General features: G+C 61.9%; 1 protein-coding gene across 1 annotated transcript in view; it reads right to left on the bottom strand.

Moving 5' to 3' along the window:
- PRRX2 (paired related homeobox 2) overlaps positions 1-26,723 on the bottom strand; it is a 34,247-nt gene extending 7,524 nt beyond the window's left edge. The window contains exon 1 of the mRNA XM_081151174.1: positions 26,421-26,723. Within this exon, the coding sequence (XP_081007300.1) occupies positions 26,421-26,667 (247 nt within the window). The 5' untranslated portion in view covers positions 26,668-26,723. The remainder of the gene's footprint in view (positions 1-26,420) is intronic.
- Positions 26,724-26,982: the final 259 nt, after the last annotated feature.

The raw sequence follows: 26,982 nt of genomic DNA, 5'->3' as shown, positions 1-26,982 counted from the left end.
ACACACGGCTGGTAACGGCCGGAGCTGGGATTGGAACCTGCAGATCAGCACAGCACCCAGGCTCTGAACGACCGACCGCGCGCAGGCAGGGGCCCTGAGAGCACCCCCACCCTGGTCCCCATTCACGAAATTCTGAGCATCTCCCCGGGGCCTTAGGGCGCGTGGAACAAACAGAAGCATTCCTGGAGCTGGGGTGTGTGGAGTTCCCAGGCATGCAGGCCAGGGGGGCTCCTTGGAGGGGGAGGCGTGCAGGCTGCCCGGCCTGTGAGACCTACCGGGCAGGACCAAGGCCAGGCCTGCAACTGAGTCAGGTCAACAATATTTAAAGAAAGAAAGGAGGAAGGAAAAGAAATGTGGTTCCTAGAGGCCTCCAGAGAAGGGAGCCTGGGCTTCCGGGGGCTCCCCCAGGAGGCCGGCCCCACCCCAGCCAGAATCCCAGGCAAGGGGCTCAAGAGCTGGTTTCATCTCCGGCCAAGCTGGCCTCCGTCCCGGACACTCAGGGCCAGGGACGAGGCACGGAGGAAGGGCTCCGCTCCTCGGGGAGTCCCACAGGCCGGCTTCCCAGCTTCACTTCCCAGGAGGCCCCCCCAACCTCGCAGGAGCAGAGATGAGGGTGGCCGGGAGGGGCCAGGACCTACCCCGTGTCACAGTGAGTGAGAGCCCTCTGCCTGCAAACCCCAGGCCCTCTCTCTTTTCGTCACACCCCTGGTAGCCACTTGCCAGGGGTAAGGAGGGAGGAGGTGGCCCTGGCCCCCCCCCCCCCCAGCCCTGGGCAAGTCATCAGTGAAGGAAGGAGCCCTTCTCTTCAGGGCTCTACCCACTGGAGGGAGCCACCCAGGCCACCCAGGTCCTCGGGCCATCTCAGGGCTGCTGTTGGGGTTCACGGCCTCTCTGAAATCGGTGCTCACTTCTGGACCACTGCTCAAACCGTTCCTGGGCTTGTAACTTCTCTCCCTCCCCGGCTCACCTTCAGGTCTCAGCAAATACACCGCTTCCTCCAGGAAGCCTTCCCTGACCCCCCCCCGCCCCCAGAATCACAGCTCTGTCACTGCAGGGTAAGTGTGGGGTCATTTGTCAGGCAGGAACTGGGACTCACTGTTTTCTGTCTCTCTGGGACCCACCACAGGGCCTGGCCCAAGGTAAACTCACAAATATTTTCCCAGTGTTGAGTGACTGAATGAACGAACAAAGGAATGAACAAACAAGGAGGCACTGGGAGGGTGCGGGCTGTCTCCAGGGTCCTCCTCACAGAGCATAAAGGCCTGGCCAGTGCTGAGTCACGTGAGACCATGTCCACAGGGCAGGAGGAAGGGGCTTGGGGCAGGACGGGGGAGTCAGCCATGCCAGCCACTGTCCCCTCCTCCTTCCAAGGATATGTCACCTCATTAATTCTGAACAAGACCCAAGGTGCTGACACATTTTTATAGCTACCAGTCTGGAGGAGGAGCGAACATCTCCGGAAGGAAGGTGAGGGGCGATGCAGTGGGGCCGGGGAGTCAGAGAAGCCCCCGGGGCCCTGTCCATGCCCCAGGCCTCAGCTCAGCCACCCCAGCCTGGGACTGCCACCCCCACCCCCTCCCAGCCCTGAGGCCAGTGAGCAGTGTGACTACAGGAAGGTCTCGCAGGCTTGAGTGGACCCCGGAGTCTGGAGGAAGGCTGGGGAGGCTCCTGCATGGTCCCCAGAAACCTCGGCAGAGTCCTGGAGGCAGCTGCAATGCAGCTGGGTCTCTGGGGTCTGCTGTCCACGCTTCCACGGGGTGACTGCACCCCCAGCGGAGGGACCAGTGGGCCAAAGGGATCTCCAGACAGTAGGAGCTCCTACCCACCTCAGGGCCTTTGCACATGCTGTTTCTGCCGCCTGGAGCACTGCACCCCTTTGGCCTGGTGCAGCCTTTAGTCTGAGCCTGAATTTTCTGCCCTGAGAGGCCTGTCCAGCCCCCAGACCAGCCCCCTTGTTCTGGGCCGTGGCCCTGGCCTGGGCATCTGTAATTAAGTCGCTCTTCGGTTTGGCTTGTCTGCCTCTTCCATCCGAGTCTGGACTCTAGGGAGAGGGTGCTGGGTTTGTCCTGTCACTGCTGCATCCCCAGGACTGAACAAAAGGTTTGGTTTCGAAAATACTTGTGAATGACTATAAAAACGAAGGAATCCTCATTCCAGAAAAAGATTTGAAGTCTCAACTTTACCCTCAAAAGGGCCAGACATGGTTTCTTAGGTGCGACCCCCCCAAAGCGCAAGCAACTAAAGAAGAAATGGTGAGTCAAACATCCCCGAAATTAAACACGTTTGTGAACACCATGGAGAAAGTGAAAAGAGAACCCACAGCGTGGCAAAGATATTTACAAAGCATCCGTACGACAGGGCGCTCATACGCAGAAAGCAAAGGGCCCACCGAGCTCCACAGCAGCAAGTGAAATAATGCAATTTAAACACCAGCAAAAGATCCGAACGGACGTTTCTCCAGAGAAAGCACACAAATGACCGAGACGCACAGGGGAAGATGCTCAGTGTCATCAGTCACCGGGGACACACGAATCAAAACCTCCGTGAGATAGCGCCTCAGGCCGCGGGGGTGGCCAGGACCGGGACAGACAGTGAGCGGCGCAGGAAGGGGGAGCTGCAGCCTCGGGCTGGGGGCGCGGAAAGGGGCGCGGCGCTCTGGGAAGCCCTCTGGGGGCTCCTCCGGGAAACGTGGAGCTACCATGGGGCCCAGCAAGCCCAGCCCCGTGGACGCCCAGGAGAAATGAGAACACACGTGCGCACAAACACGGACACGGGGTCAGGGCGGCCTGGCTCACGACACCCGAGTGCAAGCAGCCCAGGCACCGCCAGCTGATGGCGGGGACGCAAAACACAGCACCTCCTGCGACGGAGCCTTGTTCCCCTGCAGAGGCGTAAAACACGCCCGTGTGCACGGGGCCACCCTCCAAACACCGCGCTGAGCGAGAGAAGCCGGCGCCGCTCGCGAAAGGCCACCTAACGTGTGCCTGGCTCACGGGAAGCGCCCAGAACAGGCAGATCTACAGAAACAGTCGGCTAGCGGTTGCCAGGGGCTGGGGGGAGCAGGGGGGGAGGCCAAAGGCGGGCACAACTGACCACCTCGCAGTCTCGGGGGTCTCTGGAAACTCCCGGCCTCCAGGGCTGGGCTGCTCTCTGCCTCAGGGCTCCGAGAGCCAGGGGTTCACATTTCCAGGCCCCTCTGGTCGCACCTGGTCCCGTCAGCCCAGTTTTCTCTGCTCCTGAGACCCCCCCAAACCACACTCCAGAGAGTGGGGGCACCTGGGGGAGTAGGGTGCGGGGTGGGTGGGGGTCGGGAGGCATTGAGGAGGGTGGCAGAGGCTCTCTGCTCAAAATTTGGTCTAAGAAGGGGGTTGGCGTCTGGTTTTAATCTGAGGTTGGTGGCCAAATGCCAAATTTATTGTAAAACCTACATTTTAATAAGGGGCTGGTATCTGGAGGAAAGCTGCCCTCATTAACCATTTCCAGACCAGGGTGGAGTTGCTGCCCGGGGCTCCGCGTGGGGTGTCCTCGCCCAGTTCGGGGCTGCGGGGCCTCTCGGGGCCCACAGCCGGCACCTGTGAGGCTGCTGGCCCGGCACAGAGATGCTCCGATTTCTCGTGGCTCGAGTCCCGAAACAAACCCACCAGCAACTCTGGGGTCTCTACCCACTATCCTCATCTTCTCGAGGACTCAGGCCTGAAGGGACCTCACAGGTCACCCGTCAAAGCCCCTCACTTTTGCAGATGGGGAAACTGAGGCATGGTGAGGGCCGGTGACTTGGCCAAGGGCTCACAGCAAGGCAACGGGGCCCCCAGTTCGGTCCAGTGAGAGCCAAGCCGTGGGGACACGCCTTTTCCTCCCTCCTGCTCCCTCTCCGTTCCTGGGTTCCCTGGGGGTGGGGGGAACGGATAGGGGAGAGGAGCCCTGACTCAGCAATTAGACATGGTTGTGGGGGACACAGCCAGCTGTCCACCCAGAGAGCAAATGACCGCCCCCTCGGCCTCTGACAGGAGAGCAGCCGAGACAAAGGCAGTGCCCACGGGCCCTCTCCTGAGGTTGGCAGGGCCTCCCATGCCCCTGGCCCTGGGTGATGCTGCACCCCCAGAGAACTGACCTTTAAAGCGTCGCTGGAGGTTTTCATGACCCATTTGCGAGCTCCAGGCGGGCTGGAAAATGTGAGTTTGAGGCCCAGCTCAGCAGAGCCCCAGGGCTGTCTTGAGTGTTTCTGCCCCAATCCTGACCACAGCTCGGCCCCTGGGGAGCAGGAGGGCTCCTCCTTCCCTGCCCTTTTTTTTTTTTTTAACTTCAATTTACTAAACTTTCATTTTGTGCCTGGCAGTGGGACGTAAAGCCCTGCCTTCTACGATGTGGAAGGCACTGCGATTAAGCTTTGTTCTCAGCTGGGGACAGTGAGGTTCAGAGAGGTGAAGTAACTGGCCCAGGTCACACAGCCACGCAGCGGTGAGACAGGGGTTTATGTCTGGTCTGTCCCCAGAGTGGCTGGTATCTGGAGGTAAGTGGCCCTCACATTTCTAGATCAAGGTGAGGTGCAGTTGAGGACCCAGGTGGGGTTTCCTCTCCCATATAAGCTCCTGGGCCCCTCAAAGCCTGGAAGCCTGCAGCCCACAGCCAACACCTGCTGGAGTCGAGGTGAGGGCTGGCATCTGGGCGTAGAGACCGCCTAGCGGACCACTCCTCTCTACTTAAATCTACTTAAATCTGAAAGCTCTGCCCACACCCACAACCGGGCTCAGGGGTCCTAGTGCCCGCAAGCCTTCTGGTCCCCTGCTGTGTCAGTGGGGTGGGCGCCCGTCTGTGTCCCAGCCCCACCAGCGGGGTGCACACTTGGACCCTGGGCACGGAGCCATCTGTGGCATCCCTACCGGGTTCCCAGTCACACCCTTGGACAACAGCAAACCCTGACTCTAGAAAATTCTCCATGACAGTAAGCCACAATCCCTCTTCCTATAGGTGTCCCCAGTGGTCCTGGGCTTACACTTTGAGAGGCAACACAAGGAGGCTCTTCCCAGGACCACCTTGCTAACATTTGAAGGCAGTCTCTTCAAGGCCTTCAGCTGTGGTGACTCTGGGAACCTGCCCTGTCCCTCTCTGTCCCCCGGGCAAGGGCTGACAGCAGCAGGTCTCCCAAGTTTCTCAAAGGGGTGTCGCTGACAGTTTCCTTTGGAAGCCCTGGGAAGCCTGGTTAAAAGATGCTCTGATGCCCTGAATGTGCCTGAGGGGGGGGTGTCTACCCTTTACAGATGCTTCCGGAGAAGCCAAAGGATCAGACAGGGAGCCCTGCCAGTCACAGTCTGAACTTGCCTCTATCCTGGCACCTGGCACCGTGTCCGCACATAGTAGATGCTCAGTTAAATGCTGAATGAATAAATATCTGAATGAATGAATGGAATCTGGGTCCTGATGGGGAGTATTCCCCATTATCTGTTCATCCAAACAGTTGAAGCCTTTTAGTACTCTCAATCGGTGTAAACTGTTCAAAGCTGCCCACTTCCCTGACCCTCCCATCAGCAGAAACAAATTTCTTTACTGGGTTTTTTTTAATGTAGAGGCCAATGCATGAGCAAGAGAAACGCCCTCCCAATGGGAAAAGCTTCGGCTTGGCTTTGCTGCTGTCAAGGTCAGAGGCAGGGGGAAGAGTGGAGGCCCTGGGATGGGTCTGCTGGGCTGGCCCTGGAGGGCAGCGATGGCGAGACGGGACTGGGGGTCAGGCAGCTGGCTATCCCCATGCCCTCTCAGCTGGACCCTCCCTCTACCTCCTGAGGGTGTGGAACCAACGGCCTTGTTCTGTGAGCCTCCAAACTCAGGAGGGATTTGATCTCAAGCCTGAGGTCTGGTCTCGGGTGTCTGGGTTGGAATCCCACCTCCTCCAGACTGTGACCTTGAGCCTGTCACTGCCCCTCTCTGGGCCTCCGTTTCCTCCTGAAGTGGGCCTATGATGATTCCACCAAGATGACAGTGACGCAAGAGGGCGTGGCCACCACAGCACAGATAGGGCCAAAGCCTGGCCACCCAGGTCTCAGCCCTCCCCATCCCCGGGACCCTGGCGATGGTGTCGCTCCCCACCCAGGCACCTAAGAGGTTTCACTTTTCAGTGTTGATGTTTATGGAGCTGACACCCCTTCCCCCTACTTGGCACCCCAGCCCCCTATTTCCAGAACAGGGAAGTCTGCAGAGGCTGGGAAACTCCACTCTTGCCACATATCTTCAAAGGTTTTCTATGAAGCCTCTTTTAGAAAGCGTGGGAGAAGGGCTGCAAACCAGGGGACTGCCCCAATCCCAAAGGCCCTGCTGAGGCCCAACTCAGAGTCCAGCGCCCCTGACCCCTCCCCTCTGCTCCTAATGCCCGGCCCCTCCCCTCTGCTCCTAATGCCCCTGACTCCTCCCCTCTGCTCCTAATGCCCCTGACCCCTCCCCTGTGCTCCTAATGCCCCTGACCCCTCCCCTGTGCTCCTAATGCCCCTGACCCCTCCCCTGTGCTCCTAATGCCCCTGACTCCTCCCCTCTGCTCCTAATGCCCCTGACCCCTCCCCTCTGCTCCTAATGCCCCTGACTCCTCCCCTCTGCTCCTAATGCCCCCTGACCCCTCCCCTCTGCTCCTAATGCCCCTGACTCCTCCCCTCTGCTCCTAATGCCCCTGACCCCTCCCCTCTGCTCCTAATGCCCCTGACCCCTCCCCTCTGCTCCTAATGCCCCTGACCCCTCCCCTCTGCTCCTAATGCCCCTGACCCCTCCCCTCTGCTCCTAATGCCCCTGACCCCTCCCCTCTGCTCCTAATGCCCCTGACCCCTCCCCTGTGCTCCTAATGCCCCTGACCCCTCCCCTGTGCTCCTAATGCCCCTGACTCCTCCCCTCTGCTCCTAATGCCCCTGACCCCTCCCCTCTGCTCCTAATGCCCCTGACCCCTCCCCTCTGCTCCTAATGCCACCTCCATCTAGGTGGGACCCAAGTGTCTCACCCACCCCCTCCCCGCCTTCCTAACCTCCCGAGCTGGGCGCGGTCCTGCAGGGGCACCCGAGCCCAGGCGGTGAGACCTGGGAGATTTAGGGGCCCAGCCCCCTCACTTTCCAGGACCCTGAGGAGGCCCCGAGAGGGAGGCAGCTGGTCCTGGGATGGGGGTGGGCCAGCCGCTGACCCGCAGCCAGGGCTGAGGACCGTCCTGTGGTTGAAACAGGTTCGGTGCCAAGCTGGGCCGGTCCTCCAGGCGTCTCCCCCGTGGGCGAAAGGCCCCTCCGAATCCACGCGTCCCAGGGCCGCCACCCCCACCGTCCCATCGCCACGTTTCCTGCCCTCCCCCGTTCCGGCCTTTCTCCGTGCGGCCCAAAGTCTTCGTCTCCAGGGAAGCTCTGACTCAGAACTTTAAAAACCTTGCGCACGAATTTAAGAAAACAAGCCCGGGGGTGGCGGTGCGGGAAGAGTCCCTGGTCCCCGCGCGGGGGTGTCGCGGAGGCTGGGCTTCCCGGGAGCCGTCCTCCTCTCCCCCGGGACCGGGCCTGAGGGCGGGGCAGCCCCGGCCCGGAGCCCCGCGTGCCCCGCGTGCCCCGCGTGCCTTTCGCGTCTGGGCGGGGCTCTGTTAGCGAGCGGCTGGGGGTGGGGGTAGGGCTTTTTTTTTTTTTTTTTGCTTTTTTTTCTTTTTTCTTTTACGCACTCGAGGGTCTGGGGTCGACCCCGAAACCCGGGGGTGCCGTGGGGCGCGCCGCCCGCCCCGCGCGCCCCGCCCGGCCATGTGCGCGCCAGCCCGTGCGTGCGAGCGCGCCGCGCCGGTGGCGGCCAGAGCGGCGCCGCCGCACATCTGGTTCCAGGCGAGCCCCTGGCGCCGGCCTCGCCGCAGACCCGCGGCCCAGACACACAGACGTTAATAGATCGGCGCGCCCAGCCCCGCGCGGCCCGCGCCCGCCGCCGCCCAGCCGCCCGGGGTGAGCGCGGGTGGGAGAGGCGCGCGGGGCTGGGCGCGCGGAGGAGGGCCCGGGGCGCAGCGCCCGCCCCGGAGCTCGGACGCCTCCCTCCCCACCCCCACTCCCTCGTGTCCACGAGGTCCGGGGTTGCAGCTGGGGCCGCCCTTTCTCCTCCTGGGAAACCCAGTTCCCACGTGCCCGGCGCGCCCCGCGGGCCAAGGGCTGGGCGCGTCACCCCCGCTTCTCCGCACACAATCACCTTAGGAGTCGGGTACGCTGCTACCACCCTCACCCCCATTTCATAGCTGGGAAAACTGAGGCTGGAAAGGTTACAGGCCCAAGGTCACACAGCCAGGGCACAAAGCTGGGCTGTTGGACTTCAGTCCCCGGGCAGATGTGCCCCCCTCCTCAACTCGGAACGCACACACCTGGAAACCGAGGTCACCCAAAGCTGGCCCTAGCTCCTGCCTTCCCCTGGGGCGGCCCTCCCCTCCCCTTTCCAGAGAACCCCTCCTCGGTCGCACCCTGCTCCCCTGGCGGAGGTCCCCCCGCCCAAGCACCTGGGGGCAGTGTGGCTCCTGGGGGACTCCTTACCCTCGGCAGGGCCCCAACACAGCGGCTTATACAGAACTGCTCCCCAGACCAAACCCGAGCCTGGAGAGTGTGCTGGGCCCACCCTTGCCCCAGGAAAGTCTTGGCCTTAGAATCTCCCTTTTATTATTCAAGGCACAGGAGGCGTTCGCCTGTGAAAGGCAGCTGCCACCTCTAGGAACGGTCCCCAGGCTAGAATTAAGGCTCATCAGTCTGAGCGACTACAGAGTGGGTTTTGTCTTCCTCCCACCTTCCGGGAATCTCCCTCCCTCCTTCCCCTTCCCTCTCCCTCCCTTCCCTCCCCCCACTTATTTATTCATTTGTTTATCTGTTTATTTCTACTCTGGCCTTTGGCCCCTATGGGCAGAGCCTGTGTGCTCGCAAATTGCAAGTAATTTGCTGGCTCCAGGTTAAGTTTGCGCTTTCCCTCTCCCCCGAGGGGGCTTTATTAGGAATCGGGCCCACATCAAAGTGCCACACTCACCCTTGGAGAAGGAATTCCGTTTAGAACTTTCCCATTAACAGCCTCTGGATTCACTTGGGGGGCTCACGAACTCTGGCTGTCAGAAACTCGGGTTTTAGAACAAAACCACACTTTTTTAAAAAGTTCCCAGCCTGGAGGTAATAAGCTCAGTCACCACCTCGGTGAAGGCGCCCAGGAATTGGAAACCGACAGGCAGGGTCCTTCTTCCTTTCCAGCCAAGTCCCCCGTTAAAGGTTCCAGTTGGTGGGGACGCTGTCCCCCCCCCCCCCAGGCATGTGGAGTCTGGGGGAAGAGCAGCAGGGGCAGGAAGGGGAGACTCCAGGACACTGGGGCTCCTGACCTACCTCTCGGACCCCCCAGTTCGGAAGGAGTAGGGGCCAGGCCACTGACCGGGACTCACCAACCCTGGCTCTGAGTGTAATCACCAGACCGGACACGCAAACTGGTCAAGTGGAGCCTGGAGCGAGTGACCTGAATTTGGAGGGAGGCTTGTCCTGCAGGGCATCTGCCACTTCTGCCTCCAGTCTCCACAAGGGCAGTTTCTCCTGGTACTAGAGAAAGCTTGTGGCGACTTCTGGTCCCCTTGTCTTCCCTTCTACCTGGTGGCCTCCCCTCACTCCCCCTAAGCCAGAGAGTTCTGAAGGGGTGCTGACTGCAGCCACCCTGTCCAGTCTCCAGGGCCCGGGGTGGGGCAGGGGTCCCGGACAGGACAGCCCTGATCTCCACGAGGCCCTGGCTTCGGCCCAGCCCAGCCACTGTGGGGTCCTGAGTTTCTCCCTGACTTGTAGGGTAGCCCCCAAAGATTAGCTGTGGGTGCTGTGGCCCTGCCCCTAGACCTCTGGGACCCGCCTATTTGTCTGTGTGGCGATTCCCTTTCATCGGAGGCTGCAGGGGAGGGGGGAGGGGTGCTCACGAAGGGAGGGGTACTGAACCTCCCAGGCCAGAGGTTCACCGCCAGGGCCATGTGCAGATAAATGGTGGTTATTACCATGATTCTGAAAGGGGCTCCCCCAGCTACCCTCCATGGAGCCCCCAGCGTGCCAGGTACTTTACACACCGAATCCCCACACCTGCAACCCTAGGACACAGATATCAAAACCATACAGATGAGGGAAGAGGGCCTGGGAGGTCTAGCAACTTCTCTAAGGTCACACAGCCCACAAAGGGAAGAACCGGGACTCACCCCCACTGCACCCGACTCCAGCACCCAACCTCCTGCCCACTGAGCAACACTGCCTTCCTGCCGAGCATGGGTGAGTCTGCCTGGGCTCACCTCCCTCCCAGGCAGCAGTCTGCACAGAGTCAGGGTTACAGGGGGGTTTCGGTCACCCAGACCCGGCGGGCTCACCCATCATCCCGCCTGCACCCCTGGTCGCCTGGGAGTGGCTGCTGGGAGCACCCTGCTTGCTAAGGAGGGTGCTGAGCAGCCTGGTTGATTAGTTTGGGGCGCCATGAGCTCAGGAAAGGGGTTCTGACAAGTAAGCAAACATTTGTGAATCCTGAGCCTGGGTCCGTAGACACAGAGAAGAGGGTGACTTGGTCAAGGGCACGGGGAGGGTTCTGGACCAAGCCAGGGAGGGGACACGGCTTCACTCCCGCTCAGGGCTCTTTCCATCGCCCCGCACCTGGGCCCAGCCACGTTCATTGGCAAGTTCCACAGCGGCCGTGGAAGCACATTTGAAGAAAGCCACGTTCAGTTCTGACTCCTTCAAGTAAACAAATGAGTGGCAAGCTGGCATTGCCAGGTCGCGAACCCTTGGCCAGGGCCTCGGCGGTGGTGGGAGAACCGATCCGACCTCTGTATTTAAAATGACAATATTCCAATTCCTGCACGGAAACGCCTCACGGCTAAGGAACGTTGGCGAGGCAAGTGTGCACCCGAGAGAACGATTATTTTTAAGACTATCAACCCTGAGAAAACTTTTTCAAAAAACTTAATTATAAACAACCCGATTTTAAAAATGGGCCAAAGACCTTGACAGACACCTCACGAGAGAAGACACACAGAGGGTAGATAAGCACATGAAAAGACGCTCCACGTCATATGTCATCGGGAAAACGCAAATTAGAACCAGAGACACCGCGACACACCAGTTAGAGCGGCCAGAGTCCCCAACTCCGACAATAGCAAGTGCGGGCGGGATGCGGGGCACGGGGACTCTCTCCCATCACTGCTGGGGGAACGCAAACCGGGGCAGCCGCTTTGGCAGGCAGTTTGGAGATTTCCTGCGAAACTCAACCAACTAGAGTCTGTCTCCCGGCCCTTGTCTCCTGAGCCACGCTACCTGCCTGCTCCCCAAATCTCGTGGCTGTGTCAAGAGCGCCGACCCCTACGGGCTGTGGCAACGATTCCGTGGACTCAGGTCCAGTGAGCGAAGGGGCTTCGAGTCAGGCTGCTGGTCCCGTGACGTTGACCAGTCATTTTGCCGCTCCGTGCCTCAGTTTCCCTGTCTGTACAGCACAGCACTCGCGGTTGCTGTGAGAATCAAGACACGGGACACACGAATGTCGCTGTGGCTGACAGCATGGGTTTGGCCCTCTGGGCACCGCACCGACCTGGGGAGGGTGGGCCGGGCAGGCCAAGCTCCCTGCCAAGCCGCAGGCTCCACCTCTGGCCCTCCCCTCCCATGAAGCGTCCCGAACGCCCAGTGCAGCCCCGGGCTCCCGGGCTCCCAGGCCTGAAGAAGCAGCCATCCCCCCGCCCCCCCCAACCCCCCCCCCCCGCTGCAGGGGACTGTCCCTCGGCCAGCACCAAGCAAATATGGGAGAGTCGGCAACAGCCGGGGCCCATCTGCTTGATTCCCCCCTAAAGGGTGCCTGGCGCCCACCTGGGCACCTCTGAGGGCGTGTTTGTTTGTTAATCACCCGAGGATATTTTCTCCCACTGAGTTTTAGAGAGAGTGGAGGGGAAGGAGGGAGGGGGAGAGAGAAGCATTGATGTGAGAGAGACACATGGAGGGTCGCCCCCGCACAGGACAGCGTGTCAGCCAGACCACCCGAGTGCCCCACCGCTCTCGGCCCTGGATGAGGTGCACCGGCCTCGCAGCGTTTGATGTAACAGGAGGGGGGCACTGCTCCCGGAAGGGGGTCCGAGGCCCGGCAAGACCCCAGCGGCCCCGCGCCCCAGGCCAGGGCAGTAGCGGCCCCTTCTGAAGCTACCTCCACGGCTACCTGCCTCCATCCGTCTGCCCGGGTTAGAGGCTGCTCAGCTTCTGCGGAGCCGGACAGGCCCAGGGGGCCAGTGGGCACACTCAGCCCAGGGGGATTCTGTGACACAGCTGCCTGCCCTGGTGGGGGGCACGGGACGACAAGGGGCGGTCTCAGTGCGGATTGCCCAGGCCCCCTGGACGGGCGCTGGTTACTTTGCGAGTCTTGGTTGAGACAGAGGCCGGGAGTGAGTTCCTGCTCAACCCACAAGCTGGGCGACCTTGGGAGAGTTACTTGGCCTCTCTGAGCCTTGGCGGCCTCTATATACCGGGCATAAGGAGGATTTGGGGAGATGATACAGGCAAAGCACATACAGCGGGACCGGCGTCATTCAGGGAACTCCTTACAAAGGCGAGGTCTGCTACATCCAGGAGCAGCCCTTCCGAGTGTAGCCTCCCTCCCCTCTCGGTCCCGGGAGGTGACCCGAAGCCCCACTCCGCGCGGCCCAGGCTTGGCCAGCGGCACGCAGCTCCTCTGCGGCCACTGTGATTGGTTCAGAGGTGGGCAGCGCCCCAATCTTGGCTCCATTTAAGCCTTGGACCCAGTGGCACCTGAAGTCGCACCCTGGACTTTTCAGCTCTGAACATCAGTATCAATAGCATTAGTTTTGTTTCTGCTACCTGGGGCCAGTTTTCTGTCCCTCGTAGGTGACCGTCCCAACTAGCTCACTGCTGAGCCCTGCCCCTGCCCTAGCAGAACTAGAGTAGTGTGCCCTCCACTCTTGGAACACCCCACACCCCACTCTGCGCTGAGCCACGTGTGGACCTGCCTCGCCTGGGGAATCCTGACTCCTGACCCGCCCCTGCCGCCTGGGCTGGGGGTGGGTCCCTCCCCCAACTAATCTGAGATGTAGATCTCTGCAGCCTATTGGGAGGGGCTCCTGAGCAGGATGGGGGCGCTCTGTGGCCTAACCCCAGCTCTGCCAGGTGCTGGCTGTGCAGCCTTGGGGTGGCGACACCCCATCTCTGAGCCCCAGAGGCCCCTATGCTTCTCAGCCTGGTGGGACCTACGGGCACTGGGATTAAATACCTGTTTAATCATCAGCCTCCTGTTAGCTGGAAGCTCCCAGGGGCTGATGGGCAGACGTATGCCCAGTGCCGGCACATAGTAGGGCCTTGAGAAATACATGCCGAGCGGAGGGGCCTGTGTTTCTCGCCCGTAAAATGGGAATTTTGATAGCCCTCTGTAAAGATGAGGGGGGGCATACAGCTTAGGCCAGAGCGGGGCCTCTGCATTCAGGAGGGACAATTTGCTACTGTTTTGTATGAAGGGGGTACCAGCAGGGGCTCCCGTGGCCAGGGACTTCACCCAAAGAACTGGCTTAAGTAACGGCAGGCAGGCGCCGGCACTGCGGGAGGCGGGACGGCCAGGGCGAGCTGGGAGCGGCCCCTCCCTGGCCCTGCAAGGCTGAGGAGCAACCCGGCCCCGCGCCCGCTCCCGTGGACAGGGCCCTGCTGAGGGGTGGGGACACTGCCTGCACCCCCATCTCGCCCCGTGTGCCAAGAGGCATGGAATAAACAAGCGCCACTCACTGCGCCGCCCCGGGGGGGGGGCAGGAAACCCGCCCTCACGGGGAGCTGGTTTGGGCTGGGACACTCCGCATCCCCGTCCGGGAGATGAGGACCCTGCGGGCCAGCAGCTGCAGGGGTGTGGCTGGGTGCTCCCGGCCCTCAGGGGCAGCCTGTGAGTGGCTAACAGCGGTGACAGCAGCAATGACCCGGCGCCAGGCCTGGTGAAGGGCTGCCCCACCTCTGCCTCCTCACAACCACCTGCCCTTATACCCACTTCACAGACGCAGCACCTGAGGCTCAGAAAGGGGAAGCCCCTTGCCCCGGGGAGCGAACCGGGGCTGGCAGGCCTCGCCCGCCCAGCTCGGGCCCTCCTCTCCCTGGGGTCCCCCTGGCACATGAGGCGGCTCCGGCCCTTGACCACCACTCCCCAGAGCTGCCGTCCTGACTGGGCCAGAGCCGCCTGTACCCTCGGTGCCAGGGCAGCTGCCCTCTCCCAGCCCCTGCTGATGCTCGCAGCTTCCAGAAAGCAGGGACTATTTGCCACGATCCCCACAGAGCCCAGGAAGCTACCGTGGAGCCCTCCGGAGCCCCGGGCTCTCCTACGAGCTGGCCCCTGGGTGCCAGAGGGGCACACCCGCCTTTGGCCCCTCTGGACTGGGCGATGGCTTTCCTCCCTCCTCCCTGACCGGGCTTCCGACCACGCCGTGCACAGACCCACAATTCACTCCCATTTCCACCCGGCTCTGGTTCTGGGGGTGGAGGGAGGAGAGGGTTTGGGGGGAAGCTGAGAGCTGGCACCAGTTGGCACCAGTGGAGGTAAACCCAACATGTTTGCTTGTTTCCTTGGCACCCCAAGCTCTGTGCACGTCCCTGACACCTGCCCCCACACACCCTGGGCTTCCTGGTCGTCCTGGAACCTGCTTCTGGTGGCTGCTTGGACACGGGGGTCCTGGGCAGAGAAGGAAGCCAGTGTCAGGAGTGGGGGTAGCCGGCCCCGAGATCAGCGCTCCCATGAGTGCAACCGCCTGGCTGGGGCCCTGGGATCAGCTGAGTGTGTGTGTGCACGTTTGTGTGTGTGTACCAGTGCATTGTGCGTGCATGCATGTGTGCATGTGCCTTGCGTGAGTGCATGTGTGTGCACCCACGTGCACATGTGTGTTGCAGGCAGGTGGTGAGAACCCAGAGGACATGTGAACATCTCCGCCTCCCTCCTGAAGCCATCTTATCCACAGACCTTCTAGAAGTTGCAGTTAACCTCTAATTTGAATTTTTAACCTCAAATGCCACATTGCAAGAATAATCGTGTTGTGTTTTATAGATGGCAGTTGTTGTAACATTACTCATGGTTGCTGTGTGTGCCGTGAAAATAAAGCAAGACGCTCCTTCTGCACGAGGGGCTGCCGTGGACTCAGGCCATCCTCCCAGAGAGGTCGCCAGGCTGGGCAGGGCACGGGCGCAGGGGGTGTGGGTCCTGAGCGTGTCGGGGGCACCCGGGGCGGGTAACCTGTCCCCTTTTCGAAAGCATAGGTATCCGCAAAGGCTACTGGGGTCAGCTCCTGGAGCCCAGAGCCTGTTCCGTCTCGGCTCCGCCTCCCCTGGGGCCCCGGGGGACTGTCCCTCCTCGGTTCTCCCACCTGTGGAGGGGGCCGGTGGTCCTACCCTGCGCATCGGCCTCCGCCTCCCAAGGGCAAGGAGAGCGAGAGAACACGGTGCTGATGACCCTACGGGGCCCGGTGGGCAGAGAGCTGGGCCCCACCTATGGGATGTCATCGACTCCTGTGAGCAACCCAACACCCAGGTACTCTCCTTGTGCCCGTTTGCAGAGGCGGAATTTGAGGCCCAAAGAAATGAGATACTTTATCAAGATCACCCATTAAGTGGGGGTGAGGTTGGGACCAGGAGCCCACAGCTAAGCCGGGCCCCTACCAGCCTCGTGATCTGCCCCTGAGGAGGCAGGGACCCCCTGGAACTCCTCTCTGTTTCTATGCCTGTGTCACCACTGAGCTGCATGCGGGACAGTGGGGGCTGTCCCTATCCCAGGGTCCTGGCTGCCTACCCGGGCTGAGGAGCAGCTCTGGTCTCTGTCCAGTGCCTCTGCCCCAGCCTTATCCTATCTCTGACCTGTCCCTTCATAAACAAGCCTGAGCCTGGGTGAGGTCAGAGTGAGCACACTGGGGACTCCAGGGGGCTCCAGGCCAGCGGGCTGAGGGACACCCTGAAGACAAGGGCCTAAGGCCTGGCACCCATGTCCTCAATACACAGCCCACTTTTCTGAGTCTCGGCTTCCTCATCTGGAAAATGGGGCCATGCAGCTGCTGACCTCGTAGGCTAGAGCATCTGGGAGGAACCCATGAGGTGACCCGCAGGGAGGGTTCAGCACGTAGCAGATGCACAATAAACAGCCCTGACTGTTGGGGTCTGGGTGGCGGTGACAGTCATGAGGATGAACACACTTGGCCACGCCCCCCCATCATCCAGCTCCTGCCTGGACTCAGCCACGAGCACCCCAAACTCCCCCCATTCCCCCAGGGACGCAGCTTTGCGGCCAGGCGGCCTGAGCGAGCTCCCTCGCCCTGCGCCGGGTCTGCTCCCGAGTTCCCATCTCGGGGCTGTTGTGCGCCCACAGCACGGAGCCCTAGCGTTGGGTCCGTGACTCGGGCACAGCCATCCTGCAGACGGACTGGGGAGCCCGATGCTGGGCACGGGACCTGCCCCGGTTCAGGTTCTGAACAGCCCCGGGAGCCTCCCCTCCCCAGTTTGGGATCTTAGACCTCAGAGCGAGCGGCTGGGCCCGGGGCAGCCAGTTAGGGCTGGTGACCAGCTCCTTTGGAGAGGAAGAAACCCCAGGAGGCTCTGGGCAGCGGGGACACAACCGCTGTCCCCAGGTTAGCCACTCACTCCCCACAGGACAGGGTGTGCACTTGCTCATCAAGGGAGCCACTGGGGAGCGCCTGGATGCCGACCCTCCTGACACCCACAGGGCACAGAAAGCACCCCCATTGCTCTCGGTACAAAACCTGCAAATCCTGAACCAGGCCTTGGTCATGGGCTCTCCCATCCAGCCCCGCTCCTGGGAAAGCCAAGTCCTTTCTCTCCTCCGAGCCTCCGTAGCAGCTGTTCCCTCCACCTGCAGCACCCTTCCAACCTCCTCTTCTGGCTAACTCCACTCCATCCTTCTGGTCCTTCCTAAAAGTCCGCCTCCTCCAGGAAGCCTTCCCTGAACCCCAGACCAGGTAGGGAAGCCCATTATCTGCTCGCATAGCAGCGGGGACATCCCATTAGCGGGGACCACACCTCGCTAGCTCCCTGCTGAGAGGGAAGGAGGGAAGGGCGGCTGGGGCGGGGCCCATTTTTCCTCCTGAGCGCAGCCAGTCCTTGAAAAGGCAGCCCCACCCCAGCTCTGCTTGGCCTTAGGTTTGAATTTACCGCAACAGCAACGGTTTTCTCTAAACAACGACTTGCTTTCGGCCGCATTAGGTCCTCGCCTTTTCTTTCTTCCCTCCCCATGAAACCAGAGTCGCCGCTTTTACTTCTGTCTCCGGCAATTTCCCGCCGGGGCCCTGACGCTCTCCTCGCCCGGGTGTGGCGGGGCCGCCGGCTCCGCGGGAGAGGCCGGCCTTCAATTAAAACACGCTGTCTCTGGGAAACAGGAGATTCCCAAAGGCCCAAACCCGAGGTTCCCAAAGGCCCGGTGCGTCCCTGGCCCCCAGCCCAGGCCCTCCATCACAGCCTGGCCCAGAGACCCCCTGCCTGGCTGCTCCGGGTCTGGCTTTGCATAGGGTGTCCCCGGAAAAGTGGCACCTTCCTTGGGGGTACCGCAGAGGTTTCCAGGTGACAGCTGGGGAGACGAGACACAGCCCCTCCCTGGCAGGACCCAGCTGATTCCATCGAGAGGACACCGAGGCTGCTTGGCCATGGGGGGACCCTGCGTGGGGTGGCCAGTGTTGCACCTGGGCTCTGGGGAACCATTGCATATTTCCTGGGTGACCTTTCTGAGCCTCAGTTTCCTCATCTGTAAGATGGGGTCATGCTTCACCTCCCTCATGAAGCTGCTGGCTACCTTCCTGCTCCACGACCTGGCCAGAGGCGAGGCCTCACCTGCCCACACGTGTGCACTGAATGAATGAATGGAGTGAGTGAATGAATGAATGAGTGAATGAGTGAATGAATGAATGAATGGGTGAATGAATGAATGAATGAGTGAATGAGTGAATGAATGAGTGAGTGAGTGAGTGAATGAATGAATGAATGAATGAATGGGTGAATTATGAATCCCATCCAGTTTCCTTGGAACCAAAACCCAAGGCCTATCTTGGAGGGGGAGAGGCAGGCCTAGTTTAACATACCATCTCTCTGGGGAGACAAAAAGGCCTGTTTTCTATACTTTATCTCAAGAGGGAAACAGGGACCAGAGTGCCGATGTCTTTTGTCCCACCTTTGGGGTGTTTTCCTGGACATTCCTCCCTGGTCTGGGATCCCTTCCTTCTCCAGGCCAGACCCCAAGCCTTGGAGGGGGTGCTTTGGGTCTTAGGGAGACCTCAAACTTAGAGGACACCCTGGTTTCCAAGCCCAGGGGGTCGTGGTGGGGGCTTTGGGGGGACTCATGGCCTCCATAAGGGGCGGGGGCAGCCCACTCTCTCCCAGTGATGGACTCACCCTCTGCCACCAGCCGAGGGCGGGAGCCGTCACATCCACTTCTGTGGCCACTGCTCTTAGCTCCGTTCTTCACAGGATCGGGAAAGGGGGGTGGCTCTGGGGCTTTTCCACCTGCTGTGTCACCCGGGGAAAGTCACTTAACCTCTCTGAGCCTCGACCTCCCACCTGGTCAGTTTCCAAGCAACTCTGATCATAGCAGCAGAAACCCTTTCTGAGCGACTCTGCTCCATCACCTCTTAGCATCCTCAAAGCCGGCCAGCCTTCAAGCAGGCACAGGTCTTCTCAGGTGACAAGCGAGGCCTCAGAGAGAAGGAACTTGTCAGAGTCCCACAGCTGGTCAAGTGGAGGCTTGGGTGCCATCACCCAGGGGTGTGTCACCGCCCAGGGGCACTGTCCCCGTACAGACACACCTGGGATTACTGGTTCACATCAGCGGGAAGAGAGGCTGAGTGACCGGGTCGGAGGAGGGACACCCTCAGGTCCCACAGGGCGCAGGGGGAGACCCAGGAGAGGAGGGAGGGGTGCCAGGCTCTCCCGAGGGCCCTGCACCTCCTTGGGGCGGGGCGGGCAGAACCTGAGCCCCGCAAGGCCGCTGCCTCCGACCGACCGGACCAGCTGCCCACGGCACCATCTTGAGAGCATTAGGGGCTGCTGTTAACAGATGTTTTCTGTTACGTGCTATTTGTTAGTCTAATGAAAGGAGGTGCACTCGCTTTCAAGACCTCTGCGCCGCGCGGGCTTTTATAGGGGCGGCCACGCGGAGCTCTGGCGGCCAGGGGAGCCCGGCCCCTGCCAGGCGCGCCCGCGGCTCCGCTTTGATTCCCGGGTTTGCAGCCATCCGCGCGCTAACTCCAGCTCTGGTTAAACGTCATTTTTAATAACGCCGTCCCTGGCGTGGAACCCTCTGCGCCAGGCAAGGGGGAGGCGGTGGGGGCGGGGGCGGATGCCCTGCTCCAGGGGAGCCTGCAGGGCTGCGAGGGGCTTGGTACATGAGGGGACAAAGAGGGGCAGGCGGGCGGGACGCCGGGAGGGGGCTTCTCCAAGGACAGGAATGACAACAGGGAGGCTTCTGACCCCCCACTCCCCACCCGGCAGCTGGAGGGTGTCCCATACTTGAGAGGGACAGAGACAGAAAGCAATCAGTACCCGCTTCATTCCAGCTCTCTGGGCTGCCTTGGGCTGGCACACAGTGGGTGCTCAATGGATGCTGGTGGATGGTCAGCAGCGATTGTTCCACCCTGGACCCAGGGGTGCACCTTCCCACACACGGTCAGGCCTCTGGGAACGCTGGGGCTCGGCCTCGGAGCGCTCCCTGCCCCCGCCGTATACTGGACCCTTCGGGCACCTCCGCTGATGCCGGGCTTCCACGGCGGCGCTGAGGGGCCTCCCCACTCCCCCAAACCGAGGAGGAGGGAGGCGAGGAGGCAGCACTGGCAGGGGCCTCCGAGAGCACCGAGACTCGCGCCCTTTAACGCGGGAAAGCGCCCAGGGCCTGTCACATGCGGAGGCCCAGGCCGGGCCCGGGAGCCTGAGTGCGTGCGGCCTGTGAGCGAGCATTTCAACCAGCTCCGGGGGCGATTCTCACACATGGACAAACAGATGGTCCAACCGCTCAGAGGGGGACACTGAGGCTCAGGCCGGGGACCGAAGCGCAGGGCAGGAGCTGGGCCCCCGCGACTGTCTCCTAGGCAGCAACGTCACAGGAGGTGACAACCTCCCGCCTGGTCAGTTTTCAAGCAGCCAAGGCGCCCGCTCAGCTCCGTGGGAGCTCTGAGGCCTACAACCCCCGGGGCCCCCGCATTTTCACTGCCCCGACACCCAGAACCTTCTCCGAAGACGGCAGTCTGCCCGCAGCCCCCGTCCACCTCTCGAGCCGACGGGGGGGTCGCAGCTTCTTGGCTTCTCTTAACTCACGGCCCCGCTCCCTTCCGACCCCTCCCCGGCCTCCCAAACGGGAAGGTCCCGGCTGCCCATCCCACGCACAGAAAAGCAGAAGGGATCACAAAGGGGGACCAAAAATAATGTCTTCCAGAGCCTGCTTCATTTTTTTAGGACGCAATAAAAGATATCATTAGCTATAAAAGGCCCCATGTGGACAGTGTCCTGTCATCAGGGTGGCCCCTCGGAGCCAGGCTGGTAACAAGAGCTTCCCAGATGTGGGAGGAACGCGGGGCAAGGGGGCAACGGGAGCATCTGGGTCTTTAACAACCTCCGTTCCCAGGACGCCGTGAGGTTCCCCCCGGGGCGGGCTCTGCCCCGCAGGCCTGGGGAGGCCCCCGCCTCTTCCGGCAGCAGCTCTGCCGCTGCTCCTCCCAGGCCAGGCCAGGCCAGGGAGCACCCTGCCGCAGGCCCCTGCCCAGCCTGCCGGGCACCCCGTCTCCCGCCCGCGCAGCGTGGGCGCAGCTGCGACAACTTTCCCCAGCTCCCTGTCTAAACAGGAAGCTCCCACGGCGCTCCCCTACTCGCCACCTCGCAAAAAGCACTTAACCCCTGGCCCCAGCCACCGGGATGTGGCTGCTCACCGCGTCGCTAGCTGCCTGCGGCCACCCTGGCCATGGGAAGCCCGGCCTTGATTTCTGGGCCAGCAGGGGCCCTCATGATGCGGGCGTGTGCGTGTGCGTGTGCGCGGGCACGCGGGGGGGGGTTTCGGGGGGACTGTGTGTGTCCGTGAGTCTGGGAAAACCAGTCCACCATGTGGTCCCCCAATGCCAGCCCATGACGAGTTTTCACCGACCCGCCACAACATGAGAAAACCCGGCCACTGGAGCGTTGTGTCCTGTTAAGATGAAGCCAGTTCCGAGCTCCATCCTCGATGGGGATGAAGATGGTGAAAGGGTCGCTCTTGGGTAAACAGATGGGGCATCGAGATGGCAGCCGCGAGCCAATGCTTGTCTTGGCAACTTCTAAAGCTGCTCGCTCTCTGCCAGCTCCTCTCCGTGCCTGGAAAGTCCACCCGGGCTTGGAATCTGAAAGTCTGGTTACGTAGGAGCGCAAGGCCTGACCCGTGGGCTGCTCAAAAAATGAGTGTTGAATGAATGAGTGAGTGGATGGATGGATGGATGGATGGACGGAGGATGGATGGGTGGAGAGAGTGGGGCTGGGGGCTGGGGGCGCACTGGGAAAGGGGGCCTGGCCCTGCGATGCTTTTCGGAAACAGGGGCCCTCCACAGTCTTCCTGTGTGCAGCCTGCAGAGGGTGAGGAAGGCCGTTCGGATGTTTCTGGGTGGAAGGGGTTCAAATGCCCCTCACACTCACTCCTTCCAACACCCCCAAAGCCTGGCAGTGCCCATGCTGCCAGGCCTGGCCCATCTCCAACAGGCCGGTGACCCAGGCCAGGGCGCTCAGGACAGCAAGGAGCCCCCTCCCCCTACTGCCTCACGGTGCCCCGAAGGCAGCCCACACCTGCCTGGGGGTGGATGTCCCTGCATTGTGGGGGGGTGGCTCCAGGGATGGCCGAGGACAGGGCTGGAGAACAGGGGCTTCGGAACGGAGCAGGCCTGGCCGGAATCTCGTCCTCATGGGAACGTGCGACCTTGGCAAGCGGCTCAACTTGGAGCCTCGGTTTCCCTCTCCGTAAATTGGGGAATAAAAGGACCGACTTCCACGGCCAGTGGGAGGACAGTGGGGGGTGGGGCATGTGGAGCCCAGGCCAGTGTGCTTGGCCTGTGAGTACTGTGGTCACTGTCACCCTGCCCCGTTTCATTCCTCAGACAGACCTTGGCCCAAGTCAAGTCTCCCCACTAACTCCCCCCCCCCACTCCCCCAGCCTAAGTGCTGAGCTGTGCAGGAGAGAGGGGCCTGGGCTTGGGATCCAAAAGCAAACCCCACCCCTCCTTCCCAGCCCGGGGACCTCAAGCAAGTGGCTTTGCTTCCCTGGGCCTCCAAAGAATAGGAGTGGTGATCACGAACCCTGCCTGACCCACAGGGCTGCTGTGTCTCTGAGCTGTCATGGAAGCTCCTTACTGAGCACCTACTATGTGCTAGGCACGGTCTCCCACACCCACTCCAGGCTCACCACACCCCTAAGAGACTTCATTGTCACTGTTTCCATTTCAGAGAAAAAAACTAAACCTAGAATTACCATATGGTCCAGCAGCTCCACCTCTGGGTATGTATGTGCCCCAAAGGCACTGAAAGCAGGGACTGAAAAGATATCCTCACACCCGTGTTCACAGCACACACATCTGTACAATAGTCAAAGCAGGAAGCGGCCGGTGGTGGGTAAACATGGGGCCCATCCACATGACGGAGCACAACTCAGTCATAACAAGGAAGGAGACTCTGACACCTGCTGCGCCGTGGAGGAACCCCGAGGACACTGGGCTAAGTGAAATAAGCCAGGAGAACAACCAGTGTGGTTCCACCGCGCTGTGCACAGGAGGCCCCTGAGTTTTCAGACCTATACAGATGGAAAGGAGAGTGGCGGGTGTCAGGGGCTAGGGGAGGGGACCTGGCGACATGAATGTCGCTGAACTGTACACTTAAAAATGATTACTATTAATTTAACTATATTTTACCACTGTAAAAAATTTAGAAATTAAAGGCAAGTCTCCCAGTCTCTGGAACCCAATGGTCCCTTTGGGTCCACCACTCAGACACGCGGCCCTGCCCACCCATCACTGGCAAGGGGCGGGGGTGGCAGGTCTCCATCCCAAACAAGACGTGGCTCCGGCAGCAGGTCCTCAAAGGGATCCCAACGGGCCTCCCCCGCCTGGGGCTCCAGCCCACCCTGCTCAGCCCGCGCCCTCAGAGCCCGAGCCCCCCGCACCCCGAATCTGGGGCCCGCGGCCTGCTGGGTGCGAGGTTTCCGGAGCAGGTACCAGCCCTCTCCCCCTCCGCGCTCTCCTGGGGGGCCTCCCCCTGGCTCCCGCTTTGTTTATTTTCCCAGCGTGTCTGCATCTCTGTTTCCGCCCTGCCCACAGGAGGGAATGCTTTCAAGAAAATCTCGGTTATTAATGTGGTTTCTTTTGTTGTAAGTCACCGCGAAGGCAGCGAAGGAGGGTTTATTTTCCTAACGTGCTTGGCATAGCTCAGCGCCCCAGCCAGACCTCAGCGTTTGCCTTGGGAGGAACCCGAGACCCCGCTTCGCTCTGAGTCACCGGCGGAGCCACAGCCTTCCCGGCCAGTTCCGGGGGAGCGCGTCTGGGAAAACCATTGGCAAGAAGGCGCTCTATCTACTGCAGGCTTTGTGAAAACAAAAGAGTAAAAAATAGGTTTTAGAACTTCTTGAGCCTGCAAACCTGACAGGTTGAAAATACACCAATTTTCTAAGTCATTAGCTTCCCTAGTAACACTTGTTTTTCTAATAGGGGGCACCCCATCTCTTTGGTGGCAGTCCCTTTCTTTGGACCAGAAACAGCTCCAGAAGCCACAGCAAAACCCACTAGGCAGGCTCGGGGCCTGGGCCAGAGCACTAGGTCACAGCCCAGGGCCCACACCCGGCCTGGGGTCCAGAGCCCTGGGAGCCCGAGGGTTGGTTGCCTGCTTTGGGTCCAGTGATGTGGGCTGGCTGTCAGGATGAGTAGAGGAGAGGTCCCTTCTCCCCCACCTTTGGAGACATCGGGACTCGGGAATCCACAGTCGGGGGGGGGGGGGGGTCACCTGCCAGAGAAGGCAGGCGAGCAGGAAGCTGGCCTCTCCTGGTCCACTTTCTGTCTGCAGGCCCAGACCCAGAGAGCCAGCCAGGGCCTCTCACAGGCCTGGGGGCGGCCACAGGGCACCCCGCCCCTGTTCCAGGGTCTCTCCTGGCAGCAGGCATCCCTGGAAGGCACCCAGTTGGCCTCAGGAGGTGCCTGACTCTACATAAAACATTTGGATTCATGGGCTAGTGATTTGTTTTCAATCTGATGCACGAGTATAGAATTTCCTCCTTTTAATGTTGCCAAGTAAAGACATTAACTTAAAACTATCTCATGACTACCCCTGAAATTTCATTTAAAAATGTGTTTTAACACCAACAATGAGTAGGGAAGATGTAACCCCCAATACAAGAGAATCCTTTTTAAACTGGGGGTTTTAGCTTCCTGAATGAGTCCTCAGGTTGTCCAGGTTTGCTTCAGTTTTCAAGGCCTGGCGACAACCCCCTGTGGCCCAGGAGTCCCGGGACAGAGCTGGGCAGGCCTGACGGGGCCAGAGGCAGACTGAGTGCCTTGTCCGGCCTGACGCGGCTCCGCCTGCGGCCCCTGCCCCTCACCTCTGGGAGCAGACTGCTTGCTGCCCTGGCCTGTCCCTCCTGACTCCACGGACAGTGTGTCCTCTGTCCCCAACACCCGGGCATTCCCCTCCTGAGAAGGCCCAATACCCAACTGGATACCTGGGGCCTCCACGGCCCTGTCCGCCCGCCCGAGTCCCCAGCTAACATCAGCTGTCCTCCCAGGAAAACCCTCCGTTTGGAGACCTTCTCTGCCGTGTCCAGGAGAAGCAAAGCCTTCCGCTGTCTGTCCCCACGGGCAGGGGCCAGGGTGGACACGGCGCCCATCCCCTGGCCAGGCCTCCTTGCTCCTCTCCCCACCACTCCTGCGCCCCCCTCTTCCCTGCTTTCCTTCCTTTTCTGCTTCACCCTCAGGGTGCTCCTCTCCACACCCCAGGGGTCCCCCACTCATCAGGGTGGAATCAGAGACCAGCTGCTCCTCCCATGGGACCTGAGATCCCAGAACAAACTGAGGGTGGCAGGGCTCCCTTTCCCACATCAGAGGGCACCCCACTTTACCCCTGGCCCAAACCAGACACCTTCCTTCCACCTTTCCCTCAGGACACCCCATCTCCCAGGGGTGGGCCCGCCCACTTCACCTTTACCCCAGAGGGTGGAGAGAGGTGTCAGTCGCTGTGGCTGGTGGGCGGCAAATGCCCCTGAGAGGGAGCCAGCGGCCACCGGACACAGCTGGCACCCGCTGGGCACTCTCTGAGCTGCTGGCACGTGTCAGGTGTCCCCCCACATACACATATGCTCCCGACAAGGTTTCAGCTGAGGCTGCAGGCCCCTCAGCTTTCCCTGCACCTCCCCTCATCTGAGAAGCACCACTGTGCAGCCAGCAGGGGCTCCCCTGAGACCTGGAGGCTGGTGCAGGAAGTAGGGGTCCCCAGGGGGATATGGAAAGGCTGCTGGAGTCAGGTGGGCGACTTAAGGGGCCCAGAGGCTCCAGCAGGCCAGCCTGTGCCCAGAGCTAGGCGACTGGACAGTGGTCTCGACCATCCCACCTCCTCTTCTGGGTGTGGGCGAGCCTGGGGGTGCGGGTGCCCCCTCATGAAACTGCCCAGGCTGCACCTTTGCTATCTTCCTCTCCTGCTCTTGCTACCCCTCCCCCCCAGCACTTCTTACCCAGGGCTCAGGACCCTTCCATCCAGAGTCACTTTTTTGAAAAGAGCCACTTGGGCGGGTTGTTTGTTTTCAAAGCCCCTTCCTGGTGACCTCTGGCCTCATCAGGAGAAGGGAGGCCTAGGGGCGCTGAGGGCTGGGACATTCCCCCTAGGAAGCTGCTGGTGGGGGGGACCGGAGGTGGGGGCCCCGGACCGCGGCCAGGGGACGCGCGTCTTTGGAGACCTAGTGGAAGCTGCGGCGGCCTCGGGGCGGGGAGGCCAGCAGGGTCCGAAGCCCAGCCGTGTGACTTGGTGGCTCTGCTCCTCCGAAGCCTCAGTTTCCCCAGCTGTACAATCACCCCCCCCTTCCCAGGCCGCTTGGGAGGGGGGCCCCCGAGGGTTGCTCCAGGGCTGGGCCCAAAGGCACCCCCACCCCTCACTTGGGATGGCTATGGCCAAAAGAGGGCCCCATGCCCGCCGAGAGCTCTGGTCCCCGCAGCCCACCCCATCGCGAAAGACAAGCTCAGCTGTGGCCGCGGGGCAGCCCGTCCCACGGCGCGCTCGGGGCGCCCGCACCCCACGCAGGGTCTCCGCCCGCGCCCGCTCCTTCCAGTGCGGGATCCGGGGGCAGCCCGGGCGCCCCGCATCTCTGCCGGCCGCGCGCGCGCTCCTCGGGCCACGCGAGCCCCCGGCCCCGGCCCCCCGCGAGCCGGGACCCCGCGCTCCGTTCCCACGCCCCGCGCCGCCCGCCGGGCCCGCACTCACCGTCCTGCGGCGCCGCCTCGCTGCCGCTGCTGCCCCCGGACGGCTCCCGCGCGGCGCCCTCCCGCGCCTCGGCCCCCGCGGGCGCGGCCAGCCGCCCGGCCGCCACCTCCTCCAGGTCCAGGAGGTGGCTCACCGAGAAGTTCTTGCGCGCCTGGGCGCAGTCGCCGGGCCCCAGCGCCGCGGGCGGCGGCGGCCCCGGGCCCAGCGCCGGCCTGTCCAGGGCGAAGGCGGCGGCCGCGCTGTCCATGCCCGCGGGCCGCCCCGGGGTGGCCGGCCGGGTCCCCGGCGGGGTGGCCGCCAGCGCGCCCCGCTCCGCCCGCGCCCGCTGCCCGCTCCCCGCCCGCCCGGCGCTGACGTCGGGGCACCGGCTCCCCTCCGGCCGCGGCCTCCGCGCTCGCTCCCGGAGCTAACACGCGCCGCTCCGGCCACACGCCCCTTCTTGAAGCCGAGCTCGCCCGGCCCCCGCTCCCCGCCCCTCGGCTGCGGGGGGGCGGGGGTCCTGCGCCCGGCGCGGGGCGGGGGGCGGGCGCGGGCGCGCGGGCCGGGCCGGGGTGTCGCCCTC

Source organism: Miniopterus schreibersii (genome assembly GCF_964146895.1).
Source record: "Miniopterus schreibersii genome assembly, chromosome: 11".
Classification (NCBI taxonomy): domain Eukaryota; kingdom Metazoa; phylum Chordata; class Mammalia; order Chiroptera; family Miniopteridae; genus Miniopterus; species Miniopterus schreibersii.
The sequence above is the reverse complement of the archived record's forward strand: the minus strand, read 5'-3'. Positions and strand labels throughout refer to the sequence as shown.